Below are 27924 nucleotides of genomic sequence, written 5' to 3' on the forward strand. Positions count from 1 at the left end.
TTTCTAAAATTGTTTTTAATCTTTTTAGAATGGAGAATTTCACGGTGTTATGCGATTCTTCTTCCAAGAAGCTGGAGCTAAGGTAGCAACAAAATGTATAAGAGTGTCGAGTACGGCAACAACAAAAGAGGTGAATGAGGCCCTCATCGAGAAGTTTCACCCGGACATGCGCATGTTATCATCCCCCAAATATGCACTTTATGAAATCCATGCAGCAGGAGGTTGGTATCTTTATCAACTTAATTGATTATTATTTAAAAGTAAAACTACAGTAATTACAGTTTAGGGATCAATAGATTTGTATTTAGTGGGAGAGCCTCTGAAAAAAGCTCCATTAGCTCCGCCAGGACATACTCTTCCTGATTAACTTGTCCAGCTGATGCCACATTATTCAGAGCCCTGTAATAGAGAAATAAGAGAGAAAATAGCAATTAGGAATTTCATGTTTTGCATATTATTATTGGGCTGTATGCCCTGATTAATGTTGTGCAAATAATATTTATATCTTTCAATTTAATTACTTTTTTTCAACATTTTTAAACCAATCATTTGATGTTTACAGAGGGTAAAAATCAATATTTAGGTAAATATTTTATATATCTCAATTTTAGTTACTGTATCCCTGCTTTTATTTTTTTTTAAAGGTGCATGTTGCATTTCCCCAATATTTTTTTATGTTATGGATGTCATTTTTAAATTATGTCAATAATTTTAATTTTTTTGCATTTTTGTATCTGAATGGATTGATATTCACTTGTGGTGTATTAATAAATAATATCATTTTTATTTATTTTTGTTTTTTATTAATGTTGTACAAAATGAATGCTTCCAATAAGCCAAGCTTCTTTTGTGAATCTGAGCATTAAATAAGATGTGGACAGTAGCATGTTTTGAATGTTACGGTTGAGTGATTTATTGCAGATTTTGAATGTAATTAGTAAAGACTTTACTACAGTAATTAATTGAAAGCTATGTATGTACAATGCTCTGCTGATCTATCAGGTCTAGAGGTATGAAGGCTAGGGTGATCATGAGATTGTGGGTAGAGAATTTCTTACTATTCTAAATGTTTAAGTACAAAATACTGTATATTATCAGAGTAGGGCAAGCATCTGACCAATGTATTGAATTCAGGGTGTGGCACCCAATCAGTCCTTTTGTGCCACCTAGCATTTAACTTAATTACTTTTTTGCACATTGTGCTAAATATGTTAAGTCAATTGACTTTCTGATGATTGAAAATTGTTTATAATTTCATCTGGTTAACAAATTGAAATAACATTGCATTTACTGTACATATTATACAGTATTCAGTAGGCGACAATTAGGCTATTAAAAGAACATTACAATTACGTTACTCTACATTAGGCTTAGATTAGGCTATTAAAATAATATTTAAAATAAGAATAATTCTTTCCATAATGCATAAATAAACTTGAATGTTGTTTTCATTATTGGTTAAAGTTTCTATTGTCAATTAGTGTCTGGCTGCTGCAATTACTGTTTTACTATACATACAGTACATATTACAGATACATAGGTACTTGGACTATACATACAGTACATATTACAGTATATACATACCGGTAGGTACTTGGACTATACATACAGTACATATTACAGTATATACATACCGGTAGGTACTTGGACTATACATACAGTACATATTACAGTATATACATACCGGTAGGTACTTGGACTTAAACATTATCAAAGACTGTGATATCTTTAAATAATTGATGTCAGTACTGAAGATTATTTTTCTTGAAACAAATTCCTTGGATAAAATATTAAATCATCACATTACTCACTGTATAACCTGTATTATTTTTAATTCCATTCATTTGAATGGTCCCGCCATGAACTGCTTTATAGTTAACTGTAAACTCCTCTCTTATTTTCCACTAGTTAGTTGATTAATACTGTACATTACCAGGCTAATTATATTCAAATTATTCATAGTGTACATGTTTAGAAAAGTTGATATGGCATTACAATATAAACAATGACCCACTTTGAATAGCTGTAAACTTGAATACTGAGCGTCTCATGCTGAGCGCTTCACATGTTGTCCGCGGCTATCATTTCACTTTTCTGCAAAATTCATGTCATTGACTCATTCTCTTTTCATGAAATGCTCTTGTCTCTGCTTCTTTATTATGCCATTCATCATCTAAATTGATACTTAAGTTTGTACGAGAACTTGAGTTTTCAAGTATAACATCTTAATATAAGGCAGTGTACAGTATGATGATCTGTATGAGAAATTATTCCATTTCTATGGCCTGGTGAGATAACGATTGTTTGTGGCACACCTAATGCAAAGCAAATATTACACTGCTGGGTCAGTTAAAGGTCGGTTTTGTACTTTAGCTGACTTTGCTATGACTGTCTTTTTATTATTTAAAAAACTGCCATTTAATACTAAAAATTGTCTGATAAAAATTGTTTTTGCAATTTGTCATCAAATCTGAAATCATTCTTACAAAGTTACAATTTGTCATTGTGGCCACATACTGTACAATTACTAATTTTTATTTAATTTTTTTTCAGTTTCAGTCATAAAATCTCTTATATTTCAGATATCAGATTTTATTATTTTGTAATTTGTAGGTTTTGATTTCTCTTATTGTATAAATTTCAAGTAGTATAATAATTGCAGGTATTTTTTTGTAGTAGACTCTCCGGCACCAGCAGGTGGTTAATGCCCCATATAAATTACACCTCAAATTTGTATACAAACATGTCAAAGAAAGCATGGAGGAGAGAGTCTATCAACACACCTTGGATTTTCTCCCTCATTTATTCATAGGAATGCAGTGAACCAATCAGATTTAGCATGCTTTTTGTTGATATTACCCTGGACGTGTACCTCCATGTTATTGTATCAATGGCTTCTTTACAAAACATGGAAAAAATATTTAGACTATTCTTTATAGATTTATACAATTCTTATTGCTGTTTTAGTCAGTCATCCAAAATATCTTGTTTTGTTGAAATACAGAAAACCATAAATTAGTTTCTAGAATTTCTCACAGACCAGTAAATTTGGTAGTCTATTAATATCTAAAAACATCAGTATTTGCATGAAGAAGTTTACTTTAATTTAACCAATGGAAAGATTATCTTGTAGACTATTTACACTTGCACTTGTTACTGTCAAATGTATATTTAATATTATTTGAGTTTTTGTTTTGCTTTAATACTCTATTATAAGTATAGTTTTCTTTTAAATTTTTATTTTAAATTATTGTATTTGGTTTGAATTCAAGTAGTAGGTAGTAGAAGGTAAATACTGTACGACAGTGGGCATGCATGTTTTGTAATGTATAATGTTATTTGTGCATGTACAGTACGTATGCATACAGTACTCCGAACTTAAAGAATTTAATTCTTAACTCTTAATATTTTTAAAAATTAAATTAAATATATTAATGTTTTTGTTATTGAAATGAAATCTAAACATAAAAATAAAAATTCAAGTAAAAAATCAAATTACACATAATTCTACTTGATATTGGACTTTGTTTTGTGAACCAACATATTACATAATTCTACTTGATTTTGGACATGTTTTGTGAACCAACATATTGTACTGAAGATTAATAAACTGGATTGTAACCAGTTATTAGTGTTGGATGAGATATTATCTAAATTTATTTTATTTAGATGAACGAAAACTGGGCGAGAAGGAAAACCCACTATTGGTACAACTACACTGGACTGAAAGTGACAGAGAGGGACGGTTTTTACTCAAAGTGGAAGATGCTAATAAGGTAGTCAATTATGTCAATTTGTCATAAAAATATCTGAGGGTTGTTATAAATATGCCTACTCTACTGTACTTTGATTATTGCAGTAATGCTGCAGTAATATTGATGTGCTATAAGTATAATATAAGGATAATCCCACTTCTTTTAAATTAATTTTACTACGGTAATAAGAACATTGTGATTCTTGGTTTTAAGCCCATCGAAATTGTCAAAAAGTTGAGAAATGAATTTACAAGAACTTTGAGTTGACCCTAAAATCATCCATTCAGTACTCCATGTAACTGTATAAAATTGTGAATTGTGATTTGCAAAAAATCCATGAATTCACAATACAGGTAAAGTATACTGTGTAATGCTGTAATTTCAACATTAGGATTTTTTCAAATCCATAATAAATTAATTCTGTTAATAAAAGATTGTTATGAGCATTTTAAACAAACCACACCCTTCATTGTCTGCACTAGGAAAGTTCAATCAGAGGTCAAGACATATTGAAGGAATGAAAACAATGATTATAAACTCATGATATATTCCAAATTAAAAAGTACATCAAATTCATAATTTAAATTTTTTCAGGATGCTTTTGATAGCGGAGCAAGCCGTAATTCAAAACGACGTTTATCAAGAAGAGAAAAGAAGGAGCTAAAGAAGAAAGAAAAGGAACTCAAAAAGAAACAGGTAAATTAAAAAACAAAGTGAACATTTAATGTTGGCCCTTAAGAATTATAGATATTATCATTCAATGGCAAATGTTTTCATTTAAAATGTTTTATATTTACGATAACCACTTATTCTGTTGCGATTTTATTGCATGGCACATTTCTTTTTATATGGACACAAATTTAAGTATCTATGCCACGTATCTTTCTCAACCTAAATCTTGCACAATTTAAATTTTGATCTACATTTGGTTATCAATCATGACTGTACATGTCCTATATTTGACATCACTTTCCAAAATAAGCACATCTTGAATGGGTAATGTACAGTGTGACACATTTTCTTTTTCAGCCATTGATTCATTTTAGATTATTCTATTACTTACAGTACATTATCAGAATTATTTTAAAAAATGCTGTGTCTTTTTACAATGGTATAAAAAACATGAACATAGTAATACATTTATATTACATTTTACATAGCACATTTTATTTAAGTATAAGGAATACAGTAAAATATTAGTCTGTGAACTTTAAACTAATAGCAAGAGCCACCAGAATGAGTTGTTATGGATTTTTAATGAGTAAGCTGGTAATTTAGCCTTGACATTCAGATGATCTTAAAGTACAAGGTGATGATGACAAGATAAGTCTGTCATCATTATTGTGAGAAAAAAGATTTACTTTAATATCTTTAGTACTCTGATTTGGTTTTACATTCCACCTTTACTTTTTGTTGTTTATTTTTATAATATTAAGTAGTTATTTAATAATTATCTTGAAATAATTTCATTTTGTATTTAAATACAACATGAAATGGTACAATATGAAATAATATCAGTAGCTGAGCTTATTCAAGGTGTGTCAAGTTTGATCTCATTAGACCTGCCTACCACCACTTTGTTGGTAGTATTTGCCCTTTAATACACTCTAATTAATCAAACTTCTTTATGCCAATTAACTTCTTTTAAGCCAAATTATTTAAATTCTGAAAGCATCAGGACTGCCTCACTCTTCACAGTTGACCTGTACGTGCATACCTTTAGGTGGACAATATGCTGATAGAAATTATCACATCAGTATTATCATTTAAACAAGAATTACATAACATTTTAGAGTTCTTTTATTTTATATGCAAGATTCTTTCCCTTTTAGCATTGAAGAGACATACACTACAGTACTTTCTCTTCTACTTTTTGCTTAAAATGGACCTGAAATGGAATTTCGATTTTCAAGAAATTCACACATGTTATTTAAATGTATCAAATTAACACAAGCCCATACAAATAAAAACTAAATGTATAGTATTTTGAGAAAAAACGAAATTTTAAGATACCTTGGTAAATTAGCGAAAGTTACTCACGCCATTGCAATATTCTATTTCAACGGCCGTCGGGAGCATCTATATTCACGACGTCACATATACACACGACGGCGATATCGATCGAGAGTGCGCGTGTATGCCGCCCGATAGTCCGTGAATGATCGACGGCCTGGAAAGATACGCGAAGCGTTGACACTAATACTAATTCAATATATAATGTTGTTGAAATATAGTACCCTAAAATGTACTTTGTTTGTTCTAAAACCCGAATTTAGAAGGCCTAGGCCTACCTCCCAAACCTTTACTAATACTAGGCCTAGGCTAGGCGGTGCCCAGCGCGCGGAGTCGATCCACCCACACGTTTCATGTGCATCCAAAGCGATATCAACAACTTGCTGCTCATTGTCAAGGCAAAGTAAAATATGAATCAAATTCGTTTTCGAACTGCCTGATTCGTGAACAAATAAATTACCATCTCATATTACTAATTTAATTCTGCTAAACTATAAACTAAAGAAACTAACACATTTTAGCAGTATAAATTACAAACGAATACAAAATACACGAACGGAAAATATGGATACGCATCATTGCACACGGCGCTGTATCCCGGACAACGTTGCCAGGCTAACGTCGGTATTGCCAGAAAAAAAACCGTTGATTTGGAGATTTTAAATCGTCATTTACTCGATGACTAACCGTTTATACGGTAATAATTTTATCTAAAAAAATTCTAAATACGTTTCTGCAAAAGCACAAGCATTTTTTAGAAAATACTCCATAGATTTCAAGAGTTATAGCCAAAAAACTGCAAATTGTCCATTGGAAGGATAGGAATATATTCGCAAAGTGACGTCACCCGCGAATTTTTTTTATTTTCAAATGGGGCTTTCCCCAAAAGGGCGAATTTATATTTTATAACAATATACATTCTAGCAACACCTAATAGCCCCCAAAACATCATTCTAAAATGAAAAAAATCGAAAATCCATTTCAGGTCCATTTTAATTAAACTAATAAACAACAACAGAATTATTTATTATTGTTCAAAACAATTTTTTTTTTAATACTAACAAAAAAATATGTACAGTACCAATACTACTGGTTAGGCAGTGCTTAGTAACTATTACTAATGATTAGTGCACTTGCAAATAATTTTGCATAAACGTTGTCCTCCAATCTAACATTAATATCTTGGTTTGTCGTGTGATATAACAAGACACCCCTTCAAAGTAAAGATGACATGCGACTTAGCACAGCAGAGCAGCATTACAAGGAAAAACCAGATTCCCTGTTTACACGTAGCATCTCCAATCCAGAAGCTGTATTGAAACGTAGACGAGAACTGAAGCTGGGAAAAAAGCTGGATAAAATACTTAAACGCCCAAATTCAGGTTGGTTGCTTTAACTTATTTAACTATAGACTTCCTCATTTATTTACAACCTGTCCTATTGGTATATATAAGTACTCTAGGCGTTGTTTTCTGTTCTGATGATGAGAATAGTTTCTCGAAGAGACATTTTTAGGCAGTTTGCCTGTTGATCAAATGCCTCACAATAGTTATTTTAACTATAGACTTTAGACTCAGCATTGGTTTATTGTAAATTAATTAATTATTGTAGTAAATGAGTTTGTTATTGAAGTCATAATACTACCAGCTGTTTGTACGACTAGGTCCATGTCCAAAGCCAGTATCAAGGATATTCCTAGTATTTAGTATAGAATTTGATTGAGATTAAAACAGGATTAACAACCAATTTCATGTGTGACCTGTTTATTATATCATTGTTTATTTTTAGATTAATATTTATTAATCAATGATAATTCATATTATTTTAGTGTTAGGAATTTTGTATCCTTGTTGAGCTTTTTCAAGGTGTTTATTAAATTTATTGTTGTCCTTGTTTTTATGACAAACTGATAAAGGATTCCTAGAGTTCAAAGGTCAGCACATTGGATAATCAATAATTGCTATCGCTATTCTGTGTGTATGTTTTTCACCTAATATTTTTCAGTTTTCTTTGGTTTATTTAAATAAAAATATATATTTTTTACTGATGGTCAAAAAGAAGATATACAGTACTGTACAACAAGGCCTGCAGGATTTAATTGGGTCATTTCTGGCATACAAATACTATGTGTCATATTGATAGTGGAATTTGAGATGATAGCTTTCACAATACTCCTGGGACATCAAATCTATACAAAGCAAAAATACTAGGCAGCTTGTTATAATAATATTGTTGAGTGACAGTAATACAGATACATGTACAGTATGCCCAAACACTGTAATAATACATGTACAGTATGCCCAAACACTGTAATAATAAAGATACATGTACAGTATGCCCAAACACTGTAATAATACAGATACATGTACAGTATGCCCAAACACTGTAATAATACAGATACATGTACAGTATGCCCAAACACTGTAATAATACAGATACATGTACAGTACAGTATGCCCAAACACTGTAATAATACAGATACATGTACAGTATGCCCAAACACTGTAATAATACAGATACATGTACAGTACAGTATGTCCAAACACTGTAATAATACAGATACATGTACAGTATGCCCAAACACTGTAATAATACAGATACATGTACAGTATGCCCAAACACTGTAATAATACAGATACATGTACAGTATACCCAAACACTGTAATAATTCTGAATACCGTAATCATAAATTTAAATGATATTGTCACCATCCACTATTTATTTTCAAATATTTTATTATACATTAGTTTTTATTTACAGGTAGAATCTGGTTTTTTTATATTAAAACTAAATAATAATTTTACCTAGATTCACTTTTCTTTTATCTGAAATTGAAAGAAAGTTGTTAAAGAACTTGTTGTCAACTACTGGTAATATCCTGTATACTTTCCGTTTTGACCATACTTTGTGGTTTTATTATTTTTATCATTTTAAAACAACTCAATTTAATTGTTTACTGAATTCAAACGTTGAATGGTTTTTTTTTTGTGTGATAAATTTCCTGTTTTTATTGTACTTTAAAAATAAATTCTATAGATTATTTTTCTGTGATCAGTGTGCATAACTGATTTCTTTAAGAGTATAGGTCAGAGGTTAAATACTTCTCAAATATATTCTTACGTATTAAAAAGATTGTAAAAAAACAGATTTAAAAAAACTATTACATTTTTATATAAAGCAAATTAAAGATATTATGACCTGTGAATGTAGTAAATTGTAATGTATTGCTAATGTATTTAATTGATAATAAAAATACAAATGTTTGATAATGATATTTATTTATTTTTTTCATCAGGTGGGATATTGAAAATCTACGCTCACAGTATAGTACCACAGGCACCTTATAAATCATTACTTGTATCTGTAGACCAGACCTCTGAAAGTATAATAATAGAGGCTTTAGAGAAATTTGGTCTACAGCATCAGAATCCTGCCAACTACTGCCTCGTCAAGGTAACCAGGCCTAGCACATTCCGTGTTCTCCCAGCACGTATGATGTGCCTGTATATCTGTGTGCTACACATGGGGTTTATGTGACGTTTTATGTTGCTGCTATATTCTTTCATATCCCCTGGATTTTCAATAAATCTTCCCTTATTTTTTACCGATGTTTTATGTGTGCTTATCTTGGTGGTTAATGTATTGTTACAAAGGTTTTATACTTTTAAGATAAAGACATAATATTGCATTTATTCAATTTTATAGAATGAATTTGATATTTGAATGAATTATACTAAGTGATATTTAGCATCGTGGTACATTTTATTACAAATGTTTTACTTTTTTACCTACCGTACCGTACTACTGTATATAGCATGACTTTATTTAATATTTACCTTTCAATTGCCCAGTTCAATCAAAATGGTTGATTTGAATATAATAGAAACTGAATAAAATGTAAGTTATTGAATGTTCGACATGTTGGTTGAATGTTATCATTTTACACCTCAGTGTAACAGATTTGAATGTTCTACATGTTGGTTGAATGTTATCATTTTACACCTCAGTGTAACAGATTTGGCTACAGTTTACAATATATAACAGCATACATAAGTAATTGGCTATCCTAAATTTCAAGAAAACAATAAAAAAAAAAATAGATTAATATGTTAATATGTATTTTTAATAATTATGGTGAACGAATAAATGTGATTACACCACAAAGGAGAAAAAAAGATTGGACTATAGTTTACAACATATACATATACATATACATATACATATACATATACATATACATATACATATACATATACATATACATATACATATACATATACATATACATATACATATACATATACATTACTTGAAACATATCATGTTTTACTTGTAATTATAAGAAACTACTTAAGAAGCAGCAATGCACTAGATTTCAATTCAAATATTGAGTATATACATTTTATCCAAATTTTAAAAATATATATATGATGTTTTAAAAATTGTACTGATATTTAACAATTATACTGGTATTTTAATTTTGTTGACAATATTAAAATTGGGGAAATCATGCTTTGTCTCAGCTGTATGATATATGTCATCAGGTAATGATTATTTATGAGTTTTAATTTTACATTGAAAACAAACAACTTTGCTGCCAACCTTCCACACAGAGGACATATTGTCTGTTGTTGGTGAATTATACTATCATTTTATTTCATAATCAATTTACTGTTTGAATTGCTTTCTGATTGAAATGTACAAACATAACATATACAATGGATAATATATAGCTCTGTCTACACTAGTTCGACAAAAAAAGTGTGATGTGCCCAACTATGGTAGTGATATGCTCAAATATGGTAGTGATATGACATCATGTCTATATATGGGCACATCACATTTTTTTTTCACATAAAGTTTTGAGTGTAGACAGAGCTCAAGAAGGGAGAAAAATTGGTTTTAATGGCAGAAAATACCCTTATAAATTGAATGCTACAGCTAGCTATGGAATTGCTTTGTGTTCTAAATATGTATGTTTATAAAATGAACAATGAACTCTACCTTGTGTACATTAGTCATGTGATTAAATAGTGAATAGCTTGATCAAACATCGGGTTTTAAACAAAGTGTCTTTTTACCATTATTGAATTAATAATAATTATTTTTACATTTTACAGGTTATTATGTTTTACCTTTTTCCTTTTTGTATCTTATCAAGCATGACAAACTACTTATTATATTATAAGTGTAAATCAATGTATCTTATACTATGCCAATTGACAGAGTTGATTTTGAACAAATTTATTATAGGTTTAATATACTGTACTTTATACAGTTACAATTTGTATTTGTACACAGCACATTTTTTTTGCATGGCTAAAATTGTTTTTCGTTTGCTTGCATTATAATGTTATTTTGCTTATTTAACCCAAATTTAAATATTTGTATCAATACTGTAGATTTACTGCATGAAATGTTCATTTTTTTCCTTTAAAATATTAAAAGTGTATTATTAAAAAGTGTATTATTAAAAAGTGTATTATTTCCTTTTGAAGGCAACTGTTCCACCAGGAGGGAACGCAAATGACCAAATTGAGCAGCAGGGAGGGTTTGCTAATGAAAATGTGTTGAAGCCTGGTGAAAGTCCCCTAGATGCACAGATGAAACACCCACCAAACCAAGGTACAAAGTCATGTCATATAAAACATGATTTATAATGTTTATTCCCTTCTATTGAAACATTCAATTTATAAGATGTCAGGTACTGTTGAGGCCAACTCAGTCAGCGTCTTATACCAGTCATCTCGTCAGGAGAAAGTTAAACATGTTTAAAGCTTTAAAGCTGTCTGAGTTAGCCTTTAGAGTGCATCAGTTAACAGAATTCAAAGATGCAAAATATATCCAGTACAAGATGACTAGTACATTTATAAAATATATCACCTTAATTAACACATTTGAATTTGCATTATTTTGCAGGAGAGTTGGTTTTTGAGCTAAAGAATCGTCCAGATGATCACCCAATGTCTAAAAAGATGGTGGATAATGATAATTATGAGAGTAGGTCTTCAATACCTCAGGACAGGCTACCATATTTCTTGGAGCTCAATCCAGGTATAGTAGTATTTACCTTTTACCATTCTGTAAATATTCACTTTCTGGGGAAAAACATGATGTTAAATTATGTTTAAAATCTATATAAATGTTAAATATTGTTATTGGATTTGTTTTACTAGAAAAGAAGCTTAATCTAACCTTAATCCTAAATATTTGTAGATTTACACATAATTCAGAATTGAACAATACACTACATTAGACATACATTCTCGATTACAACTTAATCTAACCCCAACTATCTGAATTTGGTAGATTCACACACCAAACTGACTCATAATTTAGAACCATACACTAGACATACATTATGGATTACAGTAGATCAAGTGTGAATACAGACAAGTTCCATGACTTACTAAATATTTTAACATCATAATCTTCACTGTTAATATTGATGGTGATTTTAGCATGAGTGAATTTATTAAATTATTCATTATTATTTCATATTAATCTTTTTTCCATGAGGTTAATTATCATTGTAAATGGGAAAATTTATATTTTATTCAAATATTCATTATTTAAAGGAGAATGTATTTAGACTAGAAGTATATAGAGAAGATACAACAATGCATATAGTATTCAAAATATTACTCTAATAAGAAAAGATTTTGGAATAAAATGTTAAGCTCTGTCTACACTATCACGTTTTATCTGATGATGTCTATCACTACCATATTTGGGAATATCACTATCATATTTGGGCACATCACACTTTTTGTTGTCGTCAAACTAGTTTGATAGTGTAGACAGAGCTTTAGTTTCTTATGAGCAGGGTAAAAATGGATGTACAGTAGGCAACATATTATAATTAAATTGATATTGATAATTACAGATGGTACAGATGTTATTGATTATAAACCCAAGAGGCATCGTCTTCAGATGGATGTAACTGAAGTTGGAAGTGAACGGTCTGTGTCGTCTACTGGCAACTACCTACAGGTATTGATGCTCCCTACTTCTAACTAATTAATATCCAGCTATTTAAATGCCCTGTTTAATTTACCCTTTATATAATTTATATAAGAAGCTTTTTAGTCTTAAAAACTAGTGTTTTTTCATTAAGCAGTGATAACCAAGTGAATGCAGCAGGTTTAAACATAATAATTTTAATAATTAACAAAACAAAGAAAAATGAAAAGATGTATGCAATATTAAATTAAGTTTTGATCTCATCTTAATTATTTATTGATAACACAGACTAAATAATAAATGTGTAAACTTGTTTCAATCTATGCTTAGCTGTATACAACTAATATTTTATTATATTAATGTATTTTATTTTTTTAATAGCTATTTTCACAACACATTCTTCCGCGTCACTGCGTAATTGCAAACATGGAGGGCGTTATTACAGTAACACCAACGAGCCGTGATGCCGAGACCTACGTGAACAATCAGCGGATATTTGAGACTACTATCATCCAAAACGGAGCCGTTATCCAGTTTGGAAAAATGCATACGTTTAGGTTTTGTGACCCGTTGTGGGAAGATCAGGTAAAACATTCATTTGGAGAATTTAAAACAGAATTTGATTGTAGTTCTTTTCAGGATAATTGCTACTGTTAGCCTAAAATAGATAAGTCTATTTCGTGCCTAGCTTACCTGGATAAACCGACAAATGCCCTATTCTTCTCGAAGAGCGAGATTTACTTGAAAAGTAAAATTCATTGAACATCCCTCTCCACACAATTATGGTACAGTCCATAAAACATGCCCTCAACTACAAATTTTACATGTGACTTATGAAATAAAATCGTGAAACAATATATTTGTGAATGCTCTGAAGTAAGATACAACAGGTATTGTGTGTTCTATAGTATGTCCATGGTAAATAAAAAGAGTTGTTCAATATGTTTTGCTTTGTAGCACTACCATTCCAATTGGCGAATATATGTAAGTTTTACCAACTCAACTCATGCCATGCTTTTAATTATTGACTAAACATCTTTGTGTTCTATTCTATGCTTTTTATTTCATGAATAATGTTTCCACATTTTGTTTAATGAATAATTTATTACATAATTTCTAAGGAACTACCATTAAAAATAAATGATAATTTTTCTTTATGGTTATACACTGGATTTGTTTTTTTACAACTGCTCATACTACTCGCATAGTACAACTTCCATTGAAAAATAAATACATTTTTATGGTTTCTTTTAATATCAGGTGTTTGGTTATGACTTTATATAATTTTTCGAAAAATTATTTAAATTTTTTTTTAAATGTTTATTAACATTAACTAATTTGACTTATTAAACAGAATTTTCTAAAAATGTTGTATAATTCTACTAAACATTTTATATTGATCAATATATCTAGTTCAGTTGCTAAGACTGTAAAATAAAACGATTTTGTTCTACATATATTTTATTAGTCTAGATATTCAACAAATAATACTTAAGCTTGCTTTTATTATATCAATCATTTAAACGTTTTAATGGCTTAATTTGTAGTTATCCAAATGCCATTAAACGACTTAATCACTAACCTAATATTAGTAAATTATGTGAAACAAGCATCAGTTGTCACTTTCATCTGAAATAGAGGCAGAGAAACACAAAATATCAATTTAAAAAATCATGACCATTTTATCAATTGTTGCCTCTCATATCTCTCATTAGAAAATAACATTATTTGATCAATGATTCGATGATAAAAACATTACATTATTTGTGAATGAAAGTTTGGTATTTCAGTATTGTGTAGAAATCAACTTTCCCCTTCTGCATGAGTCTGTTTATTGTAAGATTGATTTATGCTGTACATGCTAAACATCTTTTGTAAAAATGCATGTAGTCTTATGTAAATGTAAATAGAGGAATAACTTGCCACTTGCAGCCTACTACTGGGCTGAATTGAGCACAAGTGTGTGTGGACGACACATACCACACCTAAGGGTCCCTTCATGTCGAGTGCTGCCACCAAACATCGCTTGTTCGTCTGTCCACAAAGAAGGGGCTCCTATGTTACATAGAAATTAAATTATCAAGAAATATATATTGAGGTTCCTGACAGATTTTATTAATTTATCTATAGCAGGATAGGCGGTCAGATGGTGCTCCAAGATCTCCAACCAGGCCAGTGGAGACTACATTTGATGTCGATGGCAACATTGAAACAACAAGAGTAAGTGCCTGTTGTTGTATACAGTTGTTGCAGTTCAGAATTTAATTGTATTCATAGTATACAGTATATCATGTAAGAGATTGAAACTAATGGGGGGCAACATTATATTTACTGTTATGTTTCTTTTTTAGCAACAACAAATGGCAAGAGGTCAGCAGGATATACACCCACCGGTGCCAATCCCACGACAGATTGATGAGGGTCTGCCGGCTATCCTTGAGTTCAGAGAGAATGGTAAGATTTTATCTTCATTCTAGTACAGTTCATTTCAAGTAGATGGAAGAGAAACTAAAAACTGTATTTTGTGTCTTTTATTTTATGTTTCATTATTCATTCATTCATTCACATAAACTGTGCATTTATTTATTTATTCATTCAACAATATTTCAAGAGAGTGACCCAGCCAGCGGAAGCTGATTTTGAGGGGCCCTCAACAAAACAAGTGACATAAAACATTACAAGTACAAAATATATTACAATAGTTAAAATTCAATAAATGTAAATTGAAAAGCAAAAAGGTTAGGAAGATAAGAATTTAAAATGTAAATATGATTATAATTATGTGCACTTAGTTCACAGCTTTAGATGTCAGGTTGCAAGGTTCACAATTAATGATCACAGAAATAGTTCATCACACTTTTAATGATCATTTCAAGGCTACCTTAAAGTACAATTGTCTTTAGAAGGTTTTTACTTGTTGTATTACCATTTTGTTTATTACCCCATTCTACAGCTGAAGACGCTTTTCTTGAGGCAATCATTGCTAATGTTAATGCTTCTGCTATGCCGTTTAAGCTAAGCCCAACTTACAATGTCTATATGGCTTTACGCTATCGATTGTCACGGCTTTACCGACCTGAAATGGGTCCTACAGAGCGTGCTCAGAAGTTAACTGCGCTTTTAAATAAAATGGCTGACCTTGTTGAGAGAACAGTGCAGGTACTTGACTTAAGTTTCTTATATTAAAAATTAAATCACAAAAATAATAATTATTAAAAATTAAATTTATAAAAAATGGCCTTTGTAATTTTATTAATCCCTGAATACAGTGTAAATTTTCCTAATATATTTGAATATTCATCTCTACTTTTGTAATTAATGCGCTAAAACCTTTTGTGTACAGGATAGTTTCAATGTTGCTGGCTTACTTGCCTTCTGGTTGGCGAACTCCTCTGAGATCCTTAACTTTGTTAGACACGATAAAGACATGGGAGGTCTATCCCAGGATGCCCAGGACATCCTGTCCGGTGCTGTGCAGGAATCGTTCAAACTTCTTGTTAAGTGTCTGCACGATGAACTTAACACCGTTATGAACGCGTTCTTAGATCCCAGTGAAGAGGCCGATGTAGAGAGAGATGGATCAACTGGTATGTATAAATCAAACACACATTCAGTAGACATCAACGAAAATAAATAATAATATAAATGACTTGAAATTGAGTAGGATTATTTGCTTTATTAATTTACCTCTGTTCACAAATATAATCATTATATTTGAATACATCAAGTTTATTGTTTATATTGTGTTTTGTTTGTAGATGATGACATGCGCAGTACTGATAGCTGGGGTAGAAGTGGAGGAAGGTTTCAAGGTAGAGGGAATTATGGACCTATGCCAACTATGGGTTAGTTACAGTTATTTCTCACAGTTTTCAAACTCCTTTATAATTAATTATTAACACAAAAAAAAGAGGCTTTCTTTTACCTGATTGTGTAATCCTATATAAAGATGTTTTTAAATAAATAAATAAATAAGTTGCCTCTCCACCCAAGATAATACATTGGTACATGCGTCACATTCAATAATAATAAATATCTTATTATTTCTTTTTTTATGACAGTTGATGTAGTTCAGACATTAGCATCAGCAATGACATTGATACGACGTTGCCGTGTAAATGCTGCCCTTACCATTCAATTCTTCTCTCAATTATTCCACTACATCAACATGTGGTTGTTTAACGCCATGGTAATGGAAACCCAGCTGCGTCTCTGTACCAGGGATTGGGGAAAACGTATCAGACGGCGTCTTGGTAGAATTGAGGCTTGGGCCTTGAAGCAAGGTCTCGAATTAGCAGCTGAATGCCACTTGAGTAGGGTTATACAGGTAAGATTTTACCATGCTACAAATTTAATTTTTTGTTAATAGAAACATTTGATAAACTAATGGTTTGTGTATCAGAAATATGTTTGAATAGTTGTATGTATGTAAATTTGATGGTGTAATTTATATTTTAGGCTTCCAATCTGCTACAGTCACCTAAAAGTACTGAAGATGACATTGCATCCATTAGCTCCAAATGCTTTAAACTGAATTCCCTCCAGTTGCGTGCCCTCCTTGAGAACTACCTTCCAAGGCAAGGTGAACGACCTCTGTCGCAAGAACTCATCGAGAGAATTGTCCGTGTGGCGGAGAACACTGCAGATGATCTGACCAGGAATGATGGACGTCCAGTTCAATTGATAGAGGATCCTGATCCAATGCTGCCATTCCTGCTGCCAGAGGACGGCTACACTTGTGACATCATTCGTGGAATTCCCAATGGTCTACAAGATGAATTGGCTCCTTTAATGCAAGGAGGTATTATTGTATATCAAGTCTTATATTTCACAATTCATTGCAGATACAGTCGACTCTCCCAATACCTAGACTCTCTTTCCCACAACCAGACTTTTTTTAGGTTCAAAAGGTCCCAAATTCATTTTTACCATTAGTTAAACACATTCGGAAAACAAGAAATATTAGTTGACTGTAGTTTATAATAATGTCTTACTTACTTAGTCCGGGACATACCTGAACTTATATGACTAGATTCCTCCGTAACTTCCTAACTGCCATTGTGACATAATGTCCTAATAGTAAGCTAGAATTTTTGTTTTATAATGACTTGTTTAACTTATTTTTCTAGGCCTGTGTCGACTAACACCTCAACTGTCAAGTACAGGGGACTGGACAATTCATTTAAGAAGGGGTGGATCTGATGGAGGAGAGGTATATATATATATTTATTTTGTTTACATATGTATATTTTCACAATGGGTTATAGTAATAGAATTAGCTTATATGCTTTTTCTTATTTTACACGCAGTCATTGTTAAAAGAGTAGATTAATGTTCACTACACATTGTGTCCTATTCACATATGAGTTAGTATTTGTTCACACTATTTTTAGTGTACATCACAATATCCATAATTATGTGGATTTCTCACAAACTAGCTTTCCCCTTAAGTTCCTGGAAAACAAATCACTTTCACCACATGCACTGCCATGATAATAATAGGCCTGTGTCTTTCTAGTAGTAATTCACCACATGCACTGCCATGATAATAATAGACCTGTGTCTTTCTAGTAGTAATTCAGGCACTGCCATGATAATAATAGGCCTGTGTCTTCCTAGTAGTAATTCAGGTACAGGAAACCAAACCCACCATTTTTGTCACTGATTAACACCACAGATATTTTGTTATTCAACTAGGTGCCAAGCACTTACTTAGATTGGTAATGTAGCCTTACAGTTATAAGCATCTTGAGATGAATGATAAAGTGAATTCAAAACAATCGCATTGTGAGAAAAAATGATGTGTTCTAGAAACAAACTTTATTAGATAAATTATGTATTTGAGGATAAAGGTTTAAATTAATTTACGAAGTCCCTTTAAAAACTTGTATTATTGTACATTAAAACCATTCTAAAGCACATCAATTTCTGAATTGTACAAGAAGAATAAATGAAAAGCAGCAGCATGGCCTAAACAACAACAACTGATTTGACTGGTATAAACTGCCAATGTTAACCTATTAATTGAATAAACTAACTGATTGATTACTTTTTAAATGGATTTGTACACTAATCTTTTTAGTATACCAACCATGGATCCATCTTTCGGTTTAATATCCTAAGCCAGGTAGAGTCCCAGTTATCTTCTAGATTATATCTTTTTACTTTTTAATTTCTTTCCTGCATACTTCATTGTTTTTAAATCTTTTTATCCTTTCTTTATGTTTTATAATTTCTTATCTACAGCGTTTATAAGTTTGTTTGCATTTTTGTTGTTTTAAATGATGTTATGCAGATATTCCTTAAAATGAAACAAAATTATTTTTCAGTTTATTTTTGTTTGTTTTATTTTCTTATCTAGATTAAAAAGTGTGCATATAATACATATTTTAATGGCATCCCATCAAGTTTACATTTCAATTTATTGATAATTTAGGAATTTGTCTTGATAAAATTAGAATCTAAATTGAGAGTTTGAATGTTGGGATGATTCTTAAAGTATATATTATATGTATTTGTCTTATATTTCCATTATGTTTAAGGTTCAGGAATTGCTATAATTCTTTACTCCCTTTCCCTGTGCAATAGTTGCCAATTTGTATCTATCAATCATGTAATCTTGTCTATTTCCTGGGCTATGGGTAAAACCTTAAGGACAATCCACATCAAAACGGATAACAATTGAATAGCACAAATGGTGGCCAATGACTACCATTCCATGTTCTATCATTACTGCCGTAGGTGTGCTTTGTCCATTTATCCGCATCTCATCTTATTATACATTGTGTACTGTATGTACTGCATGATGCAAATGAATGTGTTTTTGTTGTCTTTTTGATTGTTTGATTTTAATAGCATCTTTTATTTTAATAGTAATGTCAGCTAATTATTAGCAATAATTAAAAAAAGTTAGTCTTTTTAATGACTATTTGAAATTTATATATTTAATTAGTGTTTTGTTATTACGACTTTTTATGTTAAAATTGAAATTTGACTAATTGTAAACAATGCGTTAAATGTCTAATGCACTATTAATGCATTTCGTTTAATATTTAATACAGAATGGTCCCAGCAGCCGAAGTCCACGTGATGAGCCTGAGGTCATAACCATAACCTTCCACAAACATAACACTCCAAGCATGGGTCTTAGCATTGTTGCAGCCAGGGTACGTATCAAATCATAAAGAACCAGGTATTATAATGTTGTATACATTGTTTTACCAATGAACTTCGACCATCTTAACAACTGGCATTCATTGTATGTACAAGTTTATTTTATATAGTTTATTTACTGTATTATAATTCATTGATCTCTTATGAACAGGGAACACACCAAAATCAGTCTGGTATCTATATCAAATCAGTGGTGCCAGGAGGAGCAGCTCAACTGGTAAATATCAGAGCCTGTTTCTTTTTTCTACACCAGCTACAATCAGTTGCAAAAAAAAAACTAGGAAGATAAGTATGCGGAGGCTAAACTTTAAGCCATCGGTTCGAATTGAAATAAAATTTATGGTTGTGAGAATGGTTTTGCCTCTAATAATAATCTATAGTATTGTAATTTGTATACATTTCTGTTTTAGGATGGTCGACTTGAAGCGGGTGACCAGCTGTTAAAAGTAGATGGTAACAGTTTGTGTGGTCTGACACAAGAAAAGTAAGTGGAATTTATTTAATTTTTATTTCATAAAAGAAAAAGAAAAGGCATTGAAAAAATAGCTTGTTTATATTTCAAAATTATTATACAGATTATTGCATTTAAATGTGTTGCTTTTGTTTGTCCTTTCAGAGCTGCAAAGTTTCTTGTAAGAACAGGAAAAACAGTAACATTGCAAGTTGCCAAGAAAGCTGCAGAATATCATGACCTTTCAACTCTGCTCAGTCAACCATCACCTGTTCTGCAAAGGGGTAAGCTAACAGTATTAATGAGGGGTGACATGCTAACTAACATGGTACAAGGAAATGTTGGGTGAAAGTATCTATATAACCAGCTATATATTAGAGGGTATCTAATATGATTTGAACCCAACCTTGTAGAATGCATCCATTTAACCATCTTGTCATACTTGACTGCTAGTAATTGTTATAGTAAATATATACAAACACACATACAGATTTATTATCAAATAGGCGCAAACATTCCTTAAAATAATAGTAGTGGATTATTTCCACAAAATCCAAGTTTATCTTGATACAGGTTTCCTGCAGACTTGTTTCAACATGTGTGTTACAGCTGTGAACTGGTTGCCAGATTGCGTCGACCCCCTTTAGCATATATTGTCCTATTTTGTTTTCAGCACTCCTCACCCACACTGGATACGCCACTTATTCACACTGTAATTGTTTGTTGAATTGAGACTTGTATGCTTTTGATACATTCACTACAATAGCGATTTACATTACCAATAGGCAAACAATAGTATTATGCAATAGTATTGCATGAATGTATTCAACACAGTTAAGCTTGGTTCCCACTAGGAACGCAACGCAAGGACATAAACGCAATTCAAGAATGTTGACCCATGACAAGTGACAGTTTGAATAATCTATCGCTTGTGATTGGTCAACTTACATTGCGTTACATCCTTGTGTTGTGTCTCTAGTGGGTGCCAAGCATTAGAAAATGCACCACTGAAACAAATTATTATAAAAAATATTTAAAAGCTTTAAGTATGAAAATAAGAATTGCTTGTTGCAACATCAGCAATAATTAGCATATTCCCTCATTTTTCCTTCCCATTATTGTTATATGTTTCCTTTTATAAATTCTTGTAATGTTTGTTACCATATCCCCCTTGCTATTAACAGACTAATTCCATGCATATATTATTCTGTGTGAATAGTGTTTGAATCTAGTTAGGAGCTTTGTTGATTTATTTGTTGTAGCGCATAAAGGAGAAAGACAACCAAGACCAAAGAGCGAAGATTTCCTACGTGCAGGTCGCCCTCACTCTCCAAGCCAACAATGGCAGAATGATCAAACATATGCCACTGATAGTTTGCCACGACGACACCACGCAAGCAACTTTATCAGTGCTGCCAACAAAGCTAGGTCCTCTCCTAATCTTGCGGAAGATCCAAGAACAGGTACTCCACCTCAACATGCCAATACATTGCGCCCGCAAGAGAATGATCCATACCATAGAGGGCGCTATGCAGCCAATACAATTGAGCGTACAAATCGTGGACCTTCCCCAGCAAGTAATTTGGACAAAGCAAATAAAGCTCGTTCTTCACCTAATTTGTTGGGTAATTTGTCATATTGTATTATTACATTAATAAAGATGTTTTCTAAGATAGGAATTTTTTAAATATTACATAATTTATTATTCATGCAATTCTTTCCTCATTTTGCTATTTTCTGTTATTTTTCATCTCAACTATATAATTTATTTACAGTTAATAATAATATATACTGTAGTTATATAATGTTGTTTAATTATTATAATTATTTGCTAATAATAAATCATTAGTAGTACAACACAAAGATTCTTCAAGCCAATTAGCAAAAAAAAAATATCACACTGCAACATTAAATATATAGCAAATAATGTTTTCACGAGATATAGCACTACATTACAAACATTTATGTAATCATGCATGACCGCACACATCATTGTTGTTTTGTTTCTATTGTTCTACAAAATGTCTTTATGTAAAACCTTTTTAATACTATATTTTTATTATATTTAAATAACATCTTCTTTAATATTATATTAGTACATAATATTAGTAATATTCTTAACATTTTTCCTTATTTTTATTTTGACATTTGCATTATTTTGGTCTTTTTTTAGTTTCTTTATGTTTCTTCTCTTGTTACAGTGACATACTTCTTTTATGCTCGATGTGTCAATATAATAAAAGGTCCTAATTTCTTTAGTCTGTCTCGTTATATTCAATAATATACAATATACGTATGCAGGGAAGCATGTAGTCTCGTTTATAAAACTCTGTTTACACTATTAAACTTTATGTGACAAAAAAATGTAATGTGCCCATATTAAGACATGATGTCATTATCACTACCATATTCAGGAATATCACTACCATATTTGGGCACATCACACTTTTTTGTCCAACTAGTTTGATAGTGTAGACAGAGCTTAATAGATATATCTAACAAATGTTATTGACTGACCATATTTATAATACTTGACATTGACATGTTATTCTCCTTACCTTAGTTGACCAAGATCAATTGCCACCAAATACTGGTATCTATGCTTCAGTGAATAAGGATAGAATGCGCATAGGCTCCTCATCCAGCCTTCGACCCCAAGACCAGAGGTTAGTGTTTGTTTCTATACATTATAAACAATAAATAGAAAAATTCAATTACCATTAAAATATTTAAAGACAATGTGTGGAAGAACACCTTTTTATTATTATCTGTATTTATGTTGAGCCGCCAAAGTAACCATATTTTTGTATTTTGTTTAACAGTAAAAAATGCATTGTTTTATTTTTTTGTTTTCAGAATGCAAGGTCTACAGCGTGAAGCACAGATGCGTTCCCAATCTGTATCACAGCTTCCTGGTGGAGACTACATGATGGGAAGGCCAGGTCCAGGTGGAGGAGGATCCACCAGCAGCCTTCAGAGACCACCACAACAACGCTATCCAAACTATGCAGAAATACCAGTCCAGAGAGATCCAAGAATGCAACCACCACAAAGACAAGATTACTACCAACACCCTGAGGATCGTCGACAGGATTACTACCAGCAGGAACCACACAGGGTAGGTCATTCACCCCAACAAGGAGATTACATACAAGGACCTGGTGGTGGTCGTTACCCAAGCCAGCAAGATTTGCGTGGCCAGAATGATCCAAGATACCAACCACAAGGTGGATATTTAGGAGGGTATCAACCGCATCAACAACAACCATATCAATTTGGACTTACCCAGAATCCACTTCATTATTCTTCAAACAGCCGACTTAACAGACCCAATGATGATTACTTAGCTGTAGCACCAGGACAACAACCACCTGATCAAGGAAACTATCAAACCCAACATGCTATGGAAGAAGATAAGAAAAAGGCAGCTATGGAACGCTATCATGAACGTGTTGCTAAGCAACAACGTGAAAAGTCGCAAGGGAGACCAATCAATGCGCGACCTATTGAAGCAAAACGAATTACAGATGCTGCTGGTCCTCGTCAAACTAATCGTGCTCCAGGTCACAAGAATGCTTACGCACAGAAAGATATTCCACCAGGAAAGTTTCAGCAAGCACCAAAGAACGCTCCTAAAATTCAAGTACCAGTTAGAACCACACCCCTACAAAGTAAACCTGGTAATACAAACTCTCTTCCTAGAACTCAAAAGCCAACAGTCACAAACTTGGATGATAGAGGATTCAACCCAGCAGTTCAAGAATTAAAACAGAGACATTCTTATGGTAGTCAGCCAAGGCAACAAGACAATGAGAGTGAAAGAGAGAAACGATATGAGGAAGAAATAGAAAGAATGCGAGATGCAGAAATTCATGACTTATCACAGATTCAGTACAGATCTCCAGAGCAGAATGATCGGTTCGAAAAATTGATGTTGGAACGCGAGTTTGAAAGAAGGTTAAAGAATGCTGAGGAGTACTCTGATGATGAAGAAATGCCTCCAATGGCACGAGACCAAGCAGTTAGAGAACGACGTTTGCAAGAACTTCAGATGGAACGAATGAAAGAACAACAAATAGAGAAGGAAAAACAACGCAGAGACGAAGAAAACCAACGCTTAGAGGAACAAAGGAAGCAACAGCAGAGGGCAGAACAGCAGAGGGCAGAACAGCAGCGGGCCGAACAGCAGCGGGCCGAACAGCAGCGGGCCGAACAGCAGCGGGCCGAACAGCAGAGGGCCGAACAGCAGAGGGCCGAACAGCAGAGGGCCGAACAGCAGAGGGCCGAACAGCAGAGGGCCGAACAGCAGAGGGCCGAACAGCAGAGGGCCGAACAGCAGAGGGCCGAACAGCAGAGGGCAGAACATCAGAGGGCAGAAAATCAGAGGGCTGAACAGCATAGATTTGAAGATGAGAAACGACAGGATGATGCGCGAGTTGAACACATGTTGAGACAACAGGAGGAAGAAATGAGACAAAGACATGAGCGGCAGAGACAGGAGCAAGCAAGACGCGAAGCAGAAATTGAAAAAGAACGAGAACGAATTGAAAGGCAGATGTTGATAGATGAGCAAAGAGCGCGATACACAGAACGATCTCAAGATCGTCACCAAGAACCAGAACCGTACCAACCAAAACCCTACATGCCAAAACTAGTTGACCCCGACGTTCTTGGTGGGTACATGTCCAATCTAGGAGGTGGTGATGGTAACTCTGCTGGCCACCCGGACAGAATGAACGGTAATCCAGAACCTGTACCTCACGTTCCTCTTGCTATTCCCAAACCAGCTGTAAAGCCTAAACCAGCTATCAAGCCAAAACCTGTCGTCAATGACAACAATTCTAACCAAAATGGAGGTGATGACTATGGAACGCCACAGAATTCACAAAATTTGAACACTTTCAAAGTTGGTGACACAACCCCAACGGTTATAGGATCTCAGGAAGTTTACAGAGATCCCCGTGCCAAGATTCTTGCTTCAAAAGATCCTGGATCTCCTAAACCTGAAGAACCTCAGAAGTTGTCTTTCCAACAGAAGATGGTGATGTTCCGCAAGGAAGCTGGAGAAAGAGGGACTCCTAAAGAAAGACCTCGTTCATCCAAGTTTGAAAGAGAATTTCTTGCTGAAAATCCAGACCTATAAGTAACCATATAATAATAGATAAAAGTGTACCCTCCTAGGTGGAGGGAATAAACTGTTTACCTTCCAAAAATTAGCTAATAATAATAAAAAAATAAATTGTAATTTTGTAAGTGCCTTGCCAATAGATGGGGCAACAAGCATGTAGCCCCTTGTCACCCTATAAACAACCCCACACCCTCGCAGTTCTCATAACAGTTTTGTATAAAAGAGTATTATCCAACGTCTATATTATTTGCACAGTTTAATTAAAAATGCTTTTATTTTTGTTAATTAGTAGCCTACTACCCAAGTTGGTGATGGGTTAGATAGTTCATTTGAATTTAGTTTAATATTATTAGTTGATAAAAACGGCTTAACTATATTCTTTAATATTTATTATTGATATCATTTATGTATCCTTACTAATATTGATTGAAAACTTATATTGATTTGTATTGATTACCTGTATTATGTATTGATTCTTATTACCAAAATATTATTGTTAAAAACATGATTCATATGTTTTAAATTTCTGTAATAATATAGTAACAATAATTATAATAATGAATTTTCATAATTAATTTGATTTAACTTATCATTTAAATTACTTATTTTGCATGTCTTGTTTGTTCATTTTGCTTTTTTTTTTGACAATTAAACACATTAAGTTTACATTATCATTTATTAATACACATTTTATTACCGAACAGCAAATGACATTTATTTATTTTATTTTATTACGGTTCAATAGGCTAATAAATAATAGTAATAATAAATTCCACATGGTTTTATTTGTACAAAAGATAACATATAGTATAGAGCAGCATAACTATAGTCTTGTTTTACAATGTATTGTAAATATCAATAATTCTTGAAAGCAATCAACTACAAAAATCTACAATTTGATCAAGTTAAGAATTGAATGCAAATGAGTGTACATATGTTAGAGATTACGCTGTTGGTTTTAAAATGCTTTATTTAAAAGAAATTCTTGAAAACCATGGTGTAGTTATAACAACGGTATCAATCATTGTATATTAGCTGGGTGTTCTTAAGTTTTAAACAATTTGTTTTTGAAAGATTGCAACAATTATGACTTGAAAGTTGAACAGAAAAAGTATTGAATCATTAAAATGGTTGAGAATTTGTGTATTAAAATGTTAGTGTTTGAACTTTAATATTCTTGTTTTATATAGCAACACTAACAATGACATGCAATTATTAAGTTTATGTATTTTAAAGTTTGTTAGTTTATTACTAAAGCTCCGAGAAGCACATTTTGTAAATAATATTCAATTAAATTTGTAATAAGCAAGACAGTTTTACAGATTTTTATTTGTTGTCTGACGTTTGACATTTTGATGACTGTTTGTAAGCTCTGTCTACACTATAAAACTAGTTTGACAAAAAAATGTGATGTGCCCAAATATGGTAGTGGTATGACATCATACTGTCTATATATGGTCACATCACATTTTGTTGTCACATACAATTTGTAGACAGAGCTTTATACTGTGTACATTGATGTTGCATATACATTTCGGATGCATTTTGGCGTTACATACTTTTTATAATACAGTAGGCTTATTCGACTGGTCTGTTTTGAAAAGATTTAACTCTGTGCGAGCATGGATTAAAGAATAGAAGGATATGCATCGACGTGAGATCAAGGGTTCCTTGACTCTCGCCGACAGACCGCGGACCGCCCACAATGTTACAGTTTAATTAACCGCATGGTAACAACGAAACGGTCGCGTGCCTAATATATTGTTTACTGCACATGTGCAACGACATTTAACCTTGTTGGCTACTACGCTTCTTTCGCGCGTTCTTTGGTGGCATGATGTTTGTAGATGGTCAACTATTGACTATGTTGGTTTCTGCCGCGATTGATCTACGCTAATGATTTTTTTATGATGATTAAAGTAGCATTTTATGACCTGTAGTAGCCCTACATCTGAGACAATAACTATTAGTTGTCTCATTTGTTGTAAAATTACAAAATCAGCAAGAATGCTAGCCTAGCTAGGCCCAGGCCTTGTACTAACTAGGCTAAACTGGGCTAGTAAACCCTATGATTTGCCGACATTGATACTGCCTAGGTAGGCCTAGGCTAATCTTAAATACTCACCGTTGTCTTACTTCTTGTGTGAATAATAATAGGTAGGCCTACTTCGTTTGTTCGTGATCAAGTTTGCCCTGCGTGTACTTTTCAAAACGACCGCTAGGTAACGAATCGCAACTATACATAGCCAGCCAATCCCGGATCAGGGATCGCTGTTTTCATTCAATTAGGCCCGGTGATTGGATGTGATGTGGATGACATAACCACTAGCCAATCACCAGGCACTACAGTTTAAATATAATCACATCGATAATTAAGGAGATTTATGAAGAAACCACTGCTTAGCCATAATTATATTAAAAAACACGATTGTTGTATGTCT

The 27924-nt window shown here is 32.5% G+C and overlaps 1 protein-coding gene and 1 long non-coding RNA gene across 8 annotated transcripts in view; one reads left to right on the forward strand and one right to left on the reverse strand.

Annotated features, from left to right (window-relative positions):
* LOC140055212 (afadin-like) overlaps positions 1-26808 on the forward strand; it is a 34125-nt gene extending 7317 nt beyond the window's left edge. Inside the window, exons 2-26 of one of the 6 annotated variants that reach the window (XM_072100468.1) lie at positions 29-221; positions 563-583; positions 3670-3776; positions 4350-4451; positions 11267-11393; positions 11688-11822; positions 12655-12761; positions 13113-13316; positions 13689-13715; positions 14862-14951; positions 15083-15185; positions 15685-15890; positions 16075-16318; positions 16490-16576; positions 16793-17058; positions 17190-17532; positions 17861-17943; positions 18814-18858; positions 19793-19897; positions 20056-20121; positions 20315-20388; positions 20521-20639; positions 21618-21980; positions 22919-23021; positions 23212-26808. In XM_072100468.1, coding sequence (XP_071956569.1) covers positions 29-221; positions 563-583; positions 3670-3776; positions 4350-4451; positions 11267-11393; positions 11688-11822; positions 12655-12761; positions 13113-13316; positions 13689-13715; positions 14862-14951; positions 15083-15185; positions 15685-15890; positions 16075-16318; positions 16490-16576; positions 16793-17058; positions 17190-17532; positions 17861-17943; positions 18814-18858; positions 19793-19897; positions 20056-20121; positions 20315-20388; positions 20521-20639; positions 21618-21980; positions 22919-23021; positions 23212-25498 — 5607 coding nt within the window. In that variant the 3' untranslated portion in view covers positions 25499-26808. Of the gene's footprint in view, positions 1-28; positions 222-562; positions 584-3669; positions 3777-4349; positions 4452-6774; positions 7151-7683; positions 7702-9063; positions 9222-11266; positions 11394-11687; positions 11823-12654; positions 12762-13112; positions 13317-13688; positions 13716-14861; positions 14952-15082; positions 15186-15684; positions 15891-16074; positions 16319-16489; positions 16577-16792; positions 17059-17189; positions 17533-17860; positions 17944-18813; positions 18859-19792; positions 19898-20055; positions 20122-20314; positions 20389-20520; positions 20640-21617; positions 21981-22918; positions 23022-23211 lie in introns of those variants that run through there. The other 5 variants (XM_072100471.1, XM_072100470.1, XM_072100469.1 and 2 more) reach the window with 5 other exon arrangements.
* Positions 165-27884, reverse strand: LOC140055250 (uncharacterized). Of its 2 annotated transcripts, none has more exons than XR_011846645.1 (3): positions 27609-27884; positions 22914-23035; positions 165-399 (listed from the first exon to the last, which is right to left on the reverse strand). It is a non-coding gene; the product is annotated as an uncharacterized lncRNA (long non-coding RNA). The 2 variants fall into 2 exon arrangements; XR_011846646.1 differs by lacking the exon at positions 165-399 and adding an exon at positions 17396-17498.
* Positions 27885-27924: the final 40 nt, after the last annotated feature.

This window comes from Antedon mediterranea, chromosome 7 (assembly GCF_964355755.1).
Source record: "Antedon mediterranea chromosome 7, ecAntMedi1.1, whole genome shotgun sequence".
NCBI lineage: Eukaryota > Metazoa > Echinodermata > Crinoidea > Comatulida > Antedonidae > Antedon > Antedon mediterranea.